The 14,573-nt window shown below is 41.8% G+C and overlaps 2 protein-coding genes across 4 annotated transcripts in view; both read left to right on the plus strand.

The window, feature by feature from the left end:
- The window catches only part of LOC108624109 (SH2 domain-containing protein 3C), a 13,056-nt gene extending 3,354 nt beyond the window's left edge, over positions 1-9,702 (plus strand). The window contains exons 1-6 of one of the 3 annotated variants that reach the window (XM_026812726.1): positions 37-1,987; positions 2,413-2,635; positions 5,460-5,589; positions 6,491-6,730; positions 6,871-8,356; positions 8,496-9,702. In XM_026812726.1, coding sequence (XP_026668527.1) covers positions 1,942-1,987; positions 2,413-2,635; positions 5,460-5,589; positions 6,491-6,730; positions 6,871-8,356; positions 8,496-8,827 — 2,457 coding nt within the window. In that variant the 5' untranslated portion in view covers positions 37-1,941 and the 3' untranslated portion in view covers positions 8,828-9,702. Of the gene's footprint in view, positions 1-36; positions 1,988-2,412; positions 2,636-2,737; positions 4,871-5,459; positions 5,590-6,490; positions 6,731-6,870; positions 8,357-8,495 lie in introns of those variants that run through there. The other 2 variants (XM_018023181.2, XM_026812727.1) reach the window with 2 other exon arrangements.
- A 338-nt stretch (positions 9,703-10,040) lies between these two features.
- On the plus strand, positions 10,041-14,573 carry LOC108623991 (putative glutathione-specific gamma-glutamylcyclotransferase 2). Its single transcript, XM_026812728.1, has 5 exons — positions 10,041-10,676; positions 11,436-11,678; positions 13,220-13,255; positions 13,434-13,696; positions 13,812-14,573. The coding sequence occupies exons 2-5, from the start codon at positions 11,508-11,510 to the stop codon at positions 14,089-14,091; spliced, it is 750 nt and encodes a 249-aa protein (XP_026668529.1). The 5' UTR covers positions 10,041-10,676; positions 11,436-11,507; the 3' UTR covers positions 14,092-14,573.

A 14,573-nucleotide genomic window follows, 5' to 3' on the forward strand; every position in this document is an offset into this window, starting at 1 on the left:
TAGCCTATACATCCTTAAATGGTTAACACACGCACTTAAGTTTATATTAAGAAAGGTTGGCTATATTTTCAGAAACATGTATAATTAAATATTTTTCGCTGAGTGTAATCTCGAAATAAATATTATTTTTACAAAAACTGTTTGCAAAAACCAATTTCAAGACTTTTTGAGAATTTCTCCAGAAGCTGTAAGTAAATTCTTTTTTCAGTATGTTTCTTGAACGAGGTACATATGTACATACATTGAGTTCGATTATGCAGATTTATCGATTGAAAGGAAACGATAAACGTTGGAATGAATGATCCATTGTTCTGGTCGCTGCACCGCGCCGACTGATCTATCGTTGACATTTCGAGTTCGGAGAACGTTGTCAGTCGCTTTATGTTTATCTCTGTTATCACAAACGAGCAATGCGCCGTTCGACAAAACTCGACAAATTCAATCTCGAACGCAGATCTTTCATATACGAGTAAATGCATTTTTACATAACAACGAACAGCTGTTGATTCGAGCTACTTCCTAATGAAACGAATATGAACGCTTATATGTATACATCTCAAAATTTTCTCATCTTTTTATATAAAGAATTACAAGTAAATACATTCAACAAAAATTAAACACTTGAAATTCTTCAAACATTCATTTAGTAAATGTTTATTTCCATGGAACAAATTAAACCACGCCGATGGTACTTGAACCATGTTTCTGAAAATAGAGCGGAACGGAAACGGTTCGGAAACCCTCTGGAACAGTATATATACACATCCGCACGTTTTCTTGGCGGAGAATGCACGCGAGGTCACGGGACTCGTGAACAATCCGCAGTCGAAGATCGTTCCTCCACGGAACTGTCGACGAATTTGAAAAACGCGGAGTCGAAAAGAGAAGTTGGCTCGACTAGAAATATACCCGGGCGAGAAGTCGCCAAGCTGATTTCGCGGGGAAGAACGAACGCGGAGGCTCGTATCCGTGATTGGAAAGGCACGAGACAAGAGAAACAGGTTTATATCCGCAGCGTGTGAAGGCGCGGAGCGAAGATAAACGAATCGAAGCGAAAGTGAGCCGAACGCCTCAGTTTCCAGCGAACTGTTCGATGGAACCGCGCGCGGTACTTAAATTCCATGAAGAGAACATTTTCTGCCGTTCGATGGCGTATAAAAAGATTTTTGAGCATCGCGAGTGGAGAGGATAATCGGTGATACACGATCGGGAAGCGTTGGCGGTGAGAGCGTGGTCGTTTCGTGGCTTGCACCTGCGATCTTGAATGGCACTGCGATACGAACAGGAATTCGAGTAGAGGGTCGAGTCGCGGTTCTGTTGGACGTTCTTTGAAAGCGAAACCGGTGATTGGAATCGAATCGAGTGGGTGCCCTGTGAAGCTTCCCGGAGTTAAGAACGCGACAGGTGCATCGGCTGTGAAATAAAAGGTTGCAGAAAATGCATGCACGAGGAACAGAAATCGTGGCGCGAAGTCTATATTGAGATAGGCGTTTTATCAAATATATGTGATTAATGCAAATATAAAAACGAGTCCGAAAGACATTTCTTTTATAAAATAAAATCAAGTATCTAATACGAAAGATCAATAATGAAGTAAAAAAGCATTTAATAAAAGATCTGATTCTGATCGGGACATCGTTATCGGTGACAGGCGCAGGTGAGAGAGAGGGACACGCGGGTAAAAGGCATTAAATTGCACCGATCGTTTGCGTACGACGTTCGAGGACTGATAAAACCGTTCAGCACGGCAGCGATGGAGGGGCGTTGGTATTCCAGCTCGCGATAGCGGATCGGTTCGCGAGTTGTTTTACACAAAACGTTTCTCGCGACCGGGGCCGAACGATTCGTTCTCGATCTACACGCGCTTCGTACGTTTAAACATTTATCAGTTGGCGAATAGAATTAACGCGAAGCATTCTCAAGCAATCGCCGTGAATTGCGATGATCGTGAGTGACAAGGATCGCGGGCAGAAAAATACAGGCATGCGTGAGTATCCTTGAACGATGGAGGTGAAAATCTTTCACTGAGAATCAGACATTCTTTATAGTCAATGAGATGAATTTTGTTCGAACTTGGTGACGATTATTTTTACGAGTCTTCCATCAAGATTGGCATTATTTTTCATGCGTGGATTTATAATGACGTCTTTTAGTATCAGACTGGAAATTATCTATGTAGATTAAAACGTGGTTCGTTTCATTTTGATTAAGTGTAGGTTATAATTTTATTTAAGAATATCCTTCATTTATTCACTATTTGGTTCTCTGTTAATGGTTCAGCAATTTATTCAAAACGTCATATTATTGTTCGAAGAAATAAGGTTTCAACACTGGAGGTTTTAAGATATGAATTTATTTATCTAAACAAGCATAATTGTTCCGGATTTTAAAGAGTTCGTGAATCATTTCCAGGCATAGCATGGAGCTTCCGGTTTCCATCGATGGGTACCCTGCAAAATCTAGGCGCCAGCGGCCGTCGTCGGAAAAGAAACGGCATACCCTCTTCAACCTCTTGTAAGGACCTCCATCAGAAGCGACACACGATCCACCTACAGCCGGAAGTAATTATTCAGAAGGAGCCATCTTTCATCGTGACGCCGCCGTCACCGGATGATCCGACCGAGCACTACAGAAGGTATCGTTGAGCTTACAAATTATACTAACCGCGGCCTAACCACTAACCCTCTACATAAGAAATTATTATTTCTTTATTCACATTCTTTATTAACATGAGTTAAATAGAAATTTCTTTCACTATACATATAACCATTGCGATATATGCAATCGATTTTTACTCATTAAAAATGAATTTCAATTCGCAAAGTATTATCTCCCATTTTTTATATCTAATATTGAGACCTTGGTCGTTCTTATCGATACACGCATAGTCGATCCGCGTATACGTGCCCGAAATATCTCAGGTTCAAGAAACTTTCGAACGAATAGTTAACTAGTTTCGCGATCCAGGTCGAAATTCTTGTCGCCGTAAATTATGAATTAGCCTCGCTGAGGATACTCGGCGAGGTACATATATACCGGTGCGAGGAGTAGCAGGTATAATGGAGCTGGTGCCGGTAGGTCTCCGAACCGGTTTCTTCGATCTTTGCCTTCAAAGTGACGTCCTCCCTTGGCCGTACGCGCGGCCGTCCCGTAACGGAAGAGAATAGCACAATAGGGGAAACTATAAAACATTCCTTAGCCGATACTCATCGGTTTCGTAATCCCTTTTCGAGTGTCCACTCGTCGACCGATCGTTGTCTCGCGCCGTGTCGAGATTTATCCGAACATCGATCGCCAAGACAAGAACGCTAACCGTAAATTCGTTCGTGTTTCCGCGAATCGAGGAAGCTAAACGCAGCGTGTAAATCGCGAGCGTGGTTAACCGAGTGTAAAGCACCGATTCGTTTCACAGGTGTGTCGACAGGAGAAATTGATACGTTAGGATAATGTCGATGATAATCTTAATTGATTTATATGACACAGTAGCAACTTTCCTATCAATTATACTTAAATATTAAAATTAGTTGCTCTTATCATAATGATTCTAACCATCTTTAATTCTGGGAAAGTTGCTCTTTTCTAATCACATTCTGTCCGGAAGAAAAGATATGACGCTAGAAATATTAGCGACCAAGAATTACTTTTTCATCACGGTAACAAGGATCGCTGATGATTTCAGCAATCAGCGGCTGTCAGACCTACCGCGAGTTGCACGAGGGCAGGATTATCGATAAAACCCGGTGCAGAGTGGCTCGGAGCGACACGTACGCGAGCGAATTCGCGAGATAACAGCGTGAAATTTTGTCGCGTCGACGTTTCAGAGCGGCGAGTCACGCAGAACTTCTGCGAACCGAGCCTCCTCTTGCATTTGCATTCACAGCTTCTATTTGTAAATGTCGCGGTGCAGCCAGCGGTGAAATGAAATTTTACACCGGTGCAAGAAATTAAGAGATAAGCTGAAGCCAGATGTTCCACGAGAATTATTAATTACATCGTAGAATATGTAAAAAATTAATACGAAAGTTGCATTTTGGAATTGATATTTTATTCTGGAACGTTGATGCATCGATTCTTATCACCGAGTTCGCGGAAGACTATCAAATATTTAATACGTATGTATGTGCATAGTGTGATACGAAATGCATTCCAAACAAAATTACTGTCGGTTGCAGGATTGAAGTGCTGAAGAAACAACTATAGTCGATTAGGCGAAAATATGGGAGCAGTATTTGCGTTCGAAAGGCTGTGCCCACATGTTACATCGCCTATAATTAAACGTCACGCTTGACGCTGACGCTTCTGGGGCAAAGCATTCGAGTAATAATAAAGTCTTTTTGTAAAAAAGCGGGATTAATGTATTACTACAGAAAATGGTTATTTACTAAAGAATACTAATTTTTATTTAAAAATGATTACTGCTACTCGTTGTATAGACATGGTGCGTAAAATTAAAAGACTGTGTCGATTATATTCGGACTGTTATTTATCACAAGTTTTCTAAACAACGCGCATTATTTTCCTTGTCGAACAAGAACCGAAACAAATGCACAGATGCGTTTTATTACACTTTATCGAACGTCCCTTTTCGACGCAGGCGCGGCAGCCCTTATATGCAACACCCTCTTCTCTCAAACAGATCAATAAACTTCCGCGTGTATCGAGTAGACTAGACCACGCGGCGAATTTCCAAGCCGAAATCTATCCAAAAAAATCGAGAAAATCTCTCGGGAGGCGAGCGGCCTCTCCGTCAATCGAACCGATGTCAACTCGCCGACGTTGAAAGCCCACTCGAGAAATGAAGAAAACGCCGGCTTGCGTGGGTGAGAACGAGACGAGACACCGACGGGCCCGCCATGCAGTGACGTATTTAGTACGTGTGAAATTCCGAATATAGACTCATTCAAATTCGAAAAGGGATGTGATTAGAAACATTAAAAAATAATAAAATTGACACAATCAGAATATAACGCGATCTGTCTACCGAATCGTACGAGAAGCTGTACGGAGTCTAAGGAAAATGAGCAACGAGTGAAATTGTAGCAATTTACCGGCTAAACGAGATTTCAACGTCTACGAGATGGGGAGAAGAGGGGGAATATTTTCCTTGGCGAGAGAGAGCAATAACCGTGGGTTCTATTAATATGTGCCGAGAGGGATCGACCCTTCTACGGTTCTCCAAATATACGGCCCTGTTCGCGTCCTGACTTTCCACGCACATAGTTCAGTGGGGTGCGCGCGCTCGGCCCGAGAGCCGTGTGGCCAAACCCTATCTGTTCTCACCGATTTCTTTCCGAGTTTCGAAACGAACGCGTTACGCGATCGCGTTCATCGAACAGTATCGTTTGACAACGTTTACGGAGGGAAAGGGCGGTGGGAATCGAGTCAGAAAGGGGTTGAAGAGAACGAACGGGGCGAGATGTAAGCGATCCGCGAGTGTAAACTCCGTTTTTTCGACGCAGGTCGTCGGAAGTAAAGGACGAGGAGGCGAAGGAGGACGAGGTGGTCGTAGTGAACAGGAGGGTGGACTGCGACGCGTGCGAATCCGCTGCCAAAAGGGTTGACAGCAACGACTACTCGAATCTGCCAATGGTAAGTGGACAGTTTGTTTCAAGAATTTTGTTAGAATTCTAGGAACGTGATTTGATGATAGTGGTTGAAAGTAGTGTCGAAGACCTTTGATTGGTCAAAGAATTGCACCGCCGCCGCAAAATATAATTTAAATTATTCATACATCTTTCTAACTGCAATAGAGAGGAATATTCTTTGTCTCATTTTGACATATCGCTTAATGTTCACCTTCGATGTATCATTTAACGTATATGTGTAAATATGTCAAATTTATTATATCGGTAATTGATACATGTATATTATTCGAAACGAATTTTACAGAAAAGTTTCTTTGATTCATAGCGAGACATCGAAGTAATGAAAATTGATTTTGACGGTGCGGTACGGCGTAATAATAGCTAATGGATTCATCAAAGGAATTTAATAATTGATTCGTTTATATTATCGTCTTGATGATCCAACTTTTAACACGTGACACGCCGAGCCGCTGATGAGTTTGTACACATGAACGACGACTTCGTTGATCCCTTTATAGACCGAGTACTTACTCAAGGCTGTACTTGTTAAGCCAATCTTGCGGTCGCTGCACAGTCGAGCCATTTCTTCATTGATTCATCCGAATGCCTTAGGCGAAAATTTGCTGAAAATGATGGTAGAATTCTTTTATGCTCATTGTATTATATCCTACAAAAATTATAATTAAAAAAGTGATATAACTGTGATTTAAAAAATTTATACCAATGATTTTTGCAAACATTTTTTAAACAAAATGGAAAATAACGCTTAGTTACTATTTACTTTTATATTGTAATATTTAATTCCCAGGGCGGTTTTAAAATTTTAATCTTTCAAGCTCGCGTAGTCGACCCAAAATATTTGGAATTACTGATTTGAAATTCGTATTCTCGTCTGTCTGCTCTAGGAGCCACCAGAAGAGTCAACACGCAAACTTCTCGAGCGGGAACTTCGACTTCTGGACCCCAGGGATTTAAGATCGCATGCTTGGTACCATGGTAGCACCCTCCGCGGTGGCAGAAAGGGTGCCGAGACGGAAGTACCAAACGACGGCGATTTCCTGGTGCGAGACTGTGCCTCCCAACCCGGAAACTACGTCCTCACGGTCCGATGGAAGGGACAGCCTCTCCATTTCGTTATCAACAGGGTAAATTTTGCTAAACCTCTCGATTTACTTACCAAGAAAATTATATTACGAAAGACAAGAGTGAAATAGTTCGTGAAAAAGATAGTACGAACTTTTACAGAATACAAGAAGCATCATATTTAAAATCTTTTTATTTACAGGTAGTAATACAACCAGAAACAGTATACGAAAGAGCCCAATACCAGTTCGAAGACGAGGCATTTGACACGGTAGCAGATCTGATAACGTTCTACGTGGGCAGCGGTCGACCGATAAGCCAGGCGAGCGGTGCGCGTATAATCACACCGAAACCACGCTGCGTTCCTTTGACTCACGTGCCGGCGAGCAACCAGCACTGCTCCAGTCCTTCGTCCTCGTCGTTGTCAACCGGCTCTCCTCCTCGTCTACCTCGGAAACAACAACGAAGCCACTCGCTGACTGCCCAGCATCCTCCCATAGATCAGCACGACGCTCGACAAACGTCTAATCAACAGACAACGACGCACGTGCCGGTTCAGTCGAGCACGTTGCCACGAGTCCCGCCTATTCAGAATCAGCCACCGTCGTGTTCCTTGTCCCTGGGACGTCAAAAGATCACCAGGGTGATCTCCGACCCCGCTTTACAACAACAGCAACAGTCGATTCTACCAGCGAGTTTGAATCATCAAAGTTCTCATGCCACGGCACCACCGAAACCACCGAGGGTACCGTATGCGGCTAATTACCAACAGCACGCTCATTATCATCATCATCATCATCACCATCACCATCATCATCCTCATCCCCATCCTCATCATCAAGGCTACCAGGCCAGCGGGAGTGACAGCGGGAACGGGTCCGGTGACAGCGAGTTCGAAACGAACAACTCTGGGGGTGCCAGTAACCCTTCCTCGTCTGTTCCCATAAAAGGAGTCGTGATCAGGAGTTACTATAACATCAGTAACGACGGCACTAATGGAAATAACGGCAACGAGTACGAACTATCCGCGGAGGAGCAGCTAGTAGTCGCCGCACCGTCTTTAGAGATCACAACGGCTTTGGACATCGAAGGATTCACTACTCTTTTATTGCCAGCCGGTGAACACAGGCCTCTGGATCCCACCGCTTTAAGAGGAGTCTCAGGAATGTTACACGACTCCGCTCCGAGAGTGTTGGCCTCGCACCTGACCAAAATCGACTTGGAATTAGCTCTACAGCCCGGTATCGGAAATAGAAACGGCCTCAGTGGTATAGAGTTAGCTACTCTACCACACGGAAGGCAAGCCAGGATGGATTTGATCGAGAGATCGGAATGCTTGAAGCTTCTCGTGGCGGTGACTGTACTGGCTGGAGCCACTGCTATTGAAAGAGCAGCTACGATCAGCAAGTGGATCAAGGTAGCCATCGACACCAAGACTGCCCTGGGCAATTTATACGGCTTCTGCGGCGTCATGCTCGGACTGTGCTTACCCCAGATACAAAGGTTGGCAAACACCTGGCATTTATTGAGGCAGAAACACACCGATGAAGCGTTCAGCTTCGAGGCGAAGCTCAGACCGACGCTCAGAGCTATGAACGAGTGCACGAACCCTCAGGCACCGAACACTACTCTTCCTCATCTATTACCCATCGCTCTGCTCGGGGAACGAGGGCCTGAAGATATTTTGGGTATGTTTTGACAAGTTATTTTCTAATAGTGATTAATTAAAATAGGCTTATTCTTCGGCGGCCTTGGAATGACGATGCATGTAGAATTTTCGAAACTGTATGTGGAATCCTGATGAGCAATTTAATTTTCGATTCACAGGAACGGCAGCACCGTCAGGGCTGACGGCAGCAGTTCTATCGCCCTGGGAGAATTCTGCGCCCGATTGTGGCCTCACGATCGTTTGGTCCCATTTGGAATCGGCTCGAAAAATGTCAGAGAATCTTCCTCTGTTCCGTAGGAACGCGGAAATCGTACTGGAGGGCTCGCGAAGCGACGAGCTATTATCTGACGCGTTCCGAACGGAGTTTCACATAAAATTCCTTTGGGGAAGTCGCGGTGCCACGGTTGCACCGGAGGAGAGGCATCTAAAGTTCACGCAGGTGTTGGACGCGATGTTCGACAAATGTTCGTCGAGCGAAGTGACGGCCTAAAGACGACCGGCGACCAAAGGAGAATATTTTATATTTTTAGATAGAACCTCGATTACTTTGGTAATCGCCGATTTTTTGAAGCAACTTTTCCTCGATACGCAAAGCAAAGTTGAAGTGAAGGGACCCGAACGTGCTGTTTCCTTTCGACAGACTTTAGTACTTTTTAAGTGTAAATTATCGTTGTGTAATTATGTAATTAAGTGACCCGTGTACATTGATTATAATTTCGTAAGGCGTTAGTATTTTATTTGATATGTTGATCGATTGTGATTGAATACACTTATTATTAATTGACCATACACGTTTCTTCGACAATTTGGACGAACATTTCTTCGCGACCGGACCGTTCCCCCGCAATTTCTCGCCGTTTTGAGAAATTCTTTTTCTAACGAGATCGCAGCTCGTAAGCGTGAACCGTGTAATGTGACTCCACCGTTGCGACGAACAATTACGCTATAAATGAAAACAACGAAATATTTACATCTCGTTACGCGTAACACACGTTACGCACATACGTATTTATATATACAGAATACTTGGTCGCGATGGTCGAATCGTATCTGTGAGGGACAAAAAATCAAAAGCAAATAGCATTAACGTGATTTGTATCGCAGATGTATTTAGCGCAATAACAATTCCTGAAAAGTAATTAACGATCCTTGAGACGGAGGAACCTCATTTAATATTTCGGGAGAAGAAGAAGTGAGTGACGGTATGATAATCAAATCAAGTTGAACGTGTCGTGTACTTAAGCTCTAACCGATCCTATTATTATTCGGCCGATTATACATACATTGTAAATGTTGTTCACGTTTGTTCACATTTAATAATATATACAGAGAATGAAAAGATTTATGTTTTAATTGTCCAATCAACCATAACGTTCTCAATTATTTTAATCCGACCGTAAGTCAGTTGATAGCTATGAACTTTCGTCATTAAATGGCAAAGCGATATAAAAAAATGCTGTTTTCTTAATGATGATCACATCAATGGCAAACAAATCTTTCCCACTGATCCCTACAGCTCTAATGACTTCGCATTATATGTGTTAACAAGAATAAAACGATATCATGAATATGTTATTTGAGAATAATCTTAACGAAGATAAATTTATTCTAAGAAAAACATTTTTAATGATGAAAAATTTATTAAAATGACAGGAGTAATACATAATAATAATGTTAACATACTTAGTTCTGCGATAAACGATACAACATTTTTCAAGAGTACTAATTACCGGTAATTCAAATTAAATATCGACACATGTTCGAAGACTTAAAGCGTATGGTTACATAATAGTAAGCTAATCATGTATACGTAATTTGTAAGATAATAGATAATGACCATGTCTATACGTTAGTTCGCGGTCATATAATTTGGACATGCAGTTCGGGTCACATGCGTCAATCGCACCTCGTGTTTCATCATTCGTCTCATCTCTTCTCCCACTCGCTCCTCGTTCTATAGTCTGTCTTATTTCCACCAACGGAACTTCCCTCTTCGACGCGCTGCTCCCGTCTCGTTCTAAAAGCAGAGGTACACGTCCGACCACCCGACCGACACCGAAGTCGATAGCCGGCAGTTCAGTTCCGGACAAGGTCCCGCACGGTCTGTGTGTAGTGCATACTGATACATACAATTCGATCTTTCCAAATTCGTCAATGTCTGTCGTCAATTCAAATCGCAATAATTCCCATGATACGTTCAGAAAAATCGTATCCATCAGTAGAATTGAAGAGAATCGTGACACGCCCTACAGCCGTCGAACTTCGCGCACATCGTTTGCTGTACGAAGAAAGTTTCGATCGACCAAGATCCCGCTGAACATCCGGAACTGATCACGCAGGTAATTAGGCAACAAAGAAAAGAGATCAACATATGTTATAAGTTCGACCGTTCTGCTCAGTATAAATGAAATTTTACCTGCGTACAATTGGAAAATGGCACGTGGAATATCGACAAATCGCCAATTGGAGTACAAAACGGGAACTTGGCACGTGATCGAACAAATTGTTCGTGTGAGGAGTGAATAGGATAATAATCTCGCTCGCAAAATCCCCGATGTGAAAGTGGGAGAAAACGGTTTGCAATGTCAGTAGTGGGAGTCGGAGCTTTTTGATAGTCGAGCTTTTAAAATACAGCGCTCCGTTCGGGATAAGGCCATAATCGAGCCACGTGCCACGCGTTTCTCGAATTGATAATATTACATGTGCGATTTGACGCTCAGCAACGGCTGTTTGAATAGATAAAAGAAAAAGAGAGACTTCATGTCCTATCGGCTACAAGCTAATTTTTTCTCGTTATCTGTTCATTCCTCATCGGCGATAAAGACAGGCCACTTACATATGAGCGTCAGAAATTGTTTGCATCGGTCAACTTCAGCGGAAATACCAGTTAAATACGTCAATCAATACGTCAAGTTGACAGAATACCTGTTTAAATGACTGCTAAATATTTTAAAACACGAGTGGCGATGGAAGAATAAGTGAAAAACCACAGGAAGAGCATACAGTTTTTTTTACATGATTCGTCTCCGGATAAAAATGGAATAGTTGCCAAAGATAAGTAAAGTTAGATCGGATATGTACGTATAATCTGTGTCAAGGAGTAGTTAATCATCGGACACGAGGAACGAGCGATAGCCACACGGCCGCTTTTCTTTTCACGGCTGACTAAAATGGAAGCTAGGAACAATAACGACAACGACAATGCTCTCTGGGTGTTCGGGTACGGATCCTTGTGCTGGCATCCAGGATTCGAATACAGAAAAAGCGCCCTGGGATACGTCAAGGGTTTTAGCAGAAAATTTTGGCAAGGGAACACGACTCATCGGGGCACACCGGAAAAGGTAAACAGCTAATTCTGAACACCTCTGTCCTTCTTTCACCATAAATTCAAAGAAGTAGGGGAGAGCGGAGTAATTCTGGCTATTTTTATCTCTTAAGTTTAAAAAAAACTCATAACTCGACAGCATCTGGTATTATCAAAAATGTAACTATTTAAAATTCATCGTTTTTTTAAAAACTTCAGTATTTCTCTCATTCTATATCCATGAATGCTCATTCTGCAACAGGTGCTTATCAGAGTGTTCGATTTTTAAGAAGCATAAATCAATATTTGCGATATACTATTAAATATTAATATCATTAAATAGAGAAACGTTTCAACTTTTCACGTTTGATTTTTGATAATAAAAAAATTCAATTCGGTACATTGTTAAATATAATATTAAAGAATTACAGACAAAAGCAGAATGGAACCAAAAAGTTTGTTACAGGCTACGATTAATTTTGTTACAATGTTTTATCCTTCCTACGCTGGTAAAACTAGACAGACTAGACACTGGAAAAGAGTAACGAGTGTGAAATATTAACAAACTTGGTTTAATATTATGATTACGTAGGCGGAATTACCCGGCACTGTGTTACGAACAGTTTGTTAATTATTATTCTTTGTTTCGCCTTATGAAACTGGTAAACATATCATGGAAATATGAAGGCCACAATACGAGCATTGTTTTCAATGTATTAAAAAAGCATTATGAATCTCGAAGAGTCGTAAAAAAGAGAACATTTCGTAATTGTTGCCAACACGCGCAGTAGCGTTGCAACGTTTCGAAACATTTTATTATTTGTACTAGAATAGAAGATAATCTATAAGCAGAAGACGATATAGGTAAATTTTTGTCAGTATTTGTGAATCAGCTGCCATTAAACGTGCACAAGATCAAGTTGATTTTTCTCAAGATGCGCAGATGACTAGTTTATTTATAATCGTGAAATTTTCTTGTTCACGAATTCGCCACGTGAATTCCTTCACAAAGCTCTGGCATCTTTCCATCCTGAATACACAAAGGTCCATTGACGGGTTCTGTTTAAAGAACAAAAACGATATAACTGTTAGAGTAAACGACCACGCATATTTCTTAAGTGATCGGTAAGGGAGCGTCGCGCTTGCTCAAAGTACGGATGCTTCTATTAAGACCAATGAAAATTGGGTACAATTTCGTCTGATGATCCGTTCTGATTTCCCTAATTGATACTATAGAACGTTTCTGCGATGACATTCATCACGTTCGACTACCTTTACCTAAGTAATTACTATGTCGCGTTGTACGTACTTTTACAACATTGCCTAGACGAGTTTCATCAAACAAGATTTTCTCTTGGTCTCGTATTACAACTTGTCGATTAACGTGAAACCAGTTACAGCTCGTCGAAACTGATATCTTTGGAACTTACAACACATAATTTTCTTCTCTGTGTCCGCGTCTCGTATTTACATTACATCGCTCGCGCGTGTTGAGACTTTTATGTATTGTTTCCTCCATTATTCTATCAATGAATCATGAGCATTTATTTATTAATTCCTTATTGGTATTTGTTTCAGCCGGGGCGTGTGGCAACGTTAGTCGAGGAAAGAGAGGTAACTAATAATTTTTTTTCTTTCGTTTCGCGATCTATCAATTTCGAACGGATTTCTATCGATTCTCGTATAATCGGAAAACTATTTAAATTACATCGTTACTTGTCATGCTGTACATACGTCGAATGATTTCTTATCACGATTGAAATGTGTTCGCACGTATTTTCTTTGTTCACAGAGCATTGTTTACGGGCGTGCGTTCCAAGTCCAAGACAGCACAGCGTTGCCTTACTTGGAAAGACGGGAGGGCACTTTGGGAGGATATACAACGACAATTAGCACGTTCTATAGCCGTGAGGGTGTCAGAAACTTCCCAGTTATCATTTACATCGCCACCAATAAAAGTGAGCACTGGCTCGGGGATGCACCGCTTCACAGCATAGCGATGCAAATCGCCGAATCCTCGGGCCCGAGCGGACACAACGTCGAATACCTTTTACGGTTCGTACCATGGCAGATAATAAAAACGATCGTTTACTCGAATTAAATCGTCGAGCTATTTTCGTACCCGTTAACACGTATGTGTATGTAACTTTCGTGTATGTGTATTTTGCAGTTTAGCAGAGTTTATGCATCGTTATTTACCGGAGGCTCACGATGAACATTTGTTCACTCTGGAACTGTTAGTACGCTCGAGGATAAAAGAAGAGAACATGTGTCTGAACACGTTAATGGGTAACCGGGAATTTCACATCGATCTCGAGGACACGGGGATCGATGTCAGGGATGAAGAGAACAATTTGGCCGGGAATAACGCTGGCAACAATCTCAGAGAAAACTCCTTCCAATATATTCTACAAGTACCTGACACAACTTTGCGCTGCCTCAAAAAATGATTCATTGATGAACAAGCGGTTCAATCACGCTCGCGCACAAGTCTGAGAGGCAAGCGATGAAACGTTATTTAATAAAAAGAAACAACATTTTCACTCGATAGCTATTTATGTACATCGAATAATTAGTATTATCCGGGAGCAGTGAACTGAAACTTTTTGCTCCCGGCAGATCTGACGGTGGTACGAAGGTATTTTAAATTAGTGTCGTGCCTTCTCGGCAACTTGTTATTAGTGCCACGTTCGAACGTTGCGCCTTTGTTTTTCAACGTGCTGGACACATACTTAGGGTAGATAATTTTTATTCAACGGTCCTGTACCTTGATATAAATTTTTTAAGAGCTCGACGATTAAGCATAATGCTTGTTCCTACCATTTTTTAAATTATAAATCGAACGTTTTATAATGCGTGTGAACTCACGAAAACGATGATGTTCGAATATAACGTCGTATACGCGTGATGAATAAATGAATTTTCTTAAACA

Source organism: Ceratina calcarata, unplaced genomic scaffold (genome assembly GCF_001652005.2).
Source record: "Ceratina calcarata isolate Rehan_Ccalc_2016 unplaced genomic scaffold, ASM165200v1 scaffold297.2, whole genome shotgun sequence".
Classification (NCBI taxonomy): domain Eukaryota; kingdom Metazoa; phylum Arthropoda; class Insecta; order Hymenoptera; family Apidae; genus Ceratina; species Ceratina calcarata.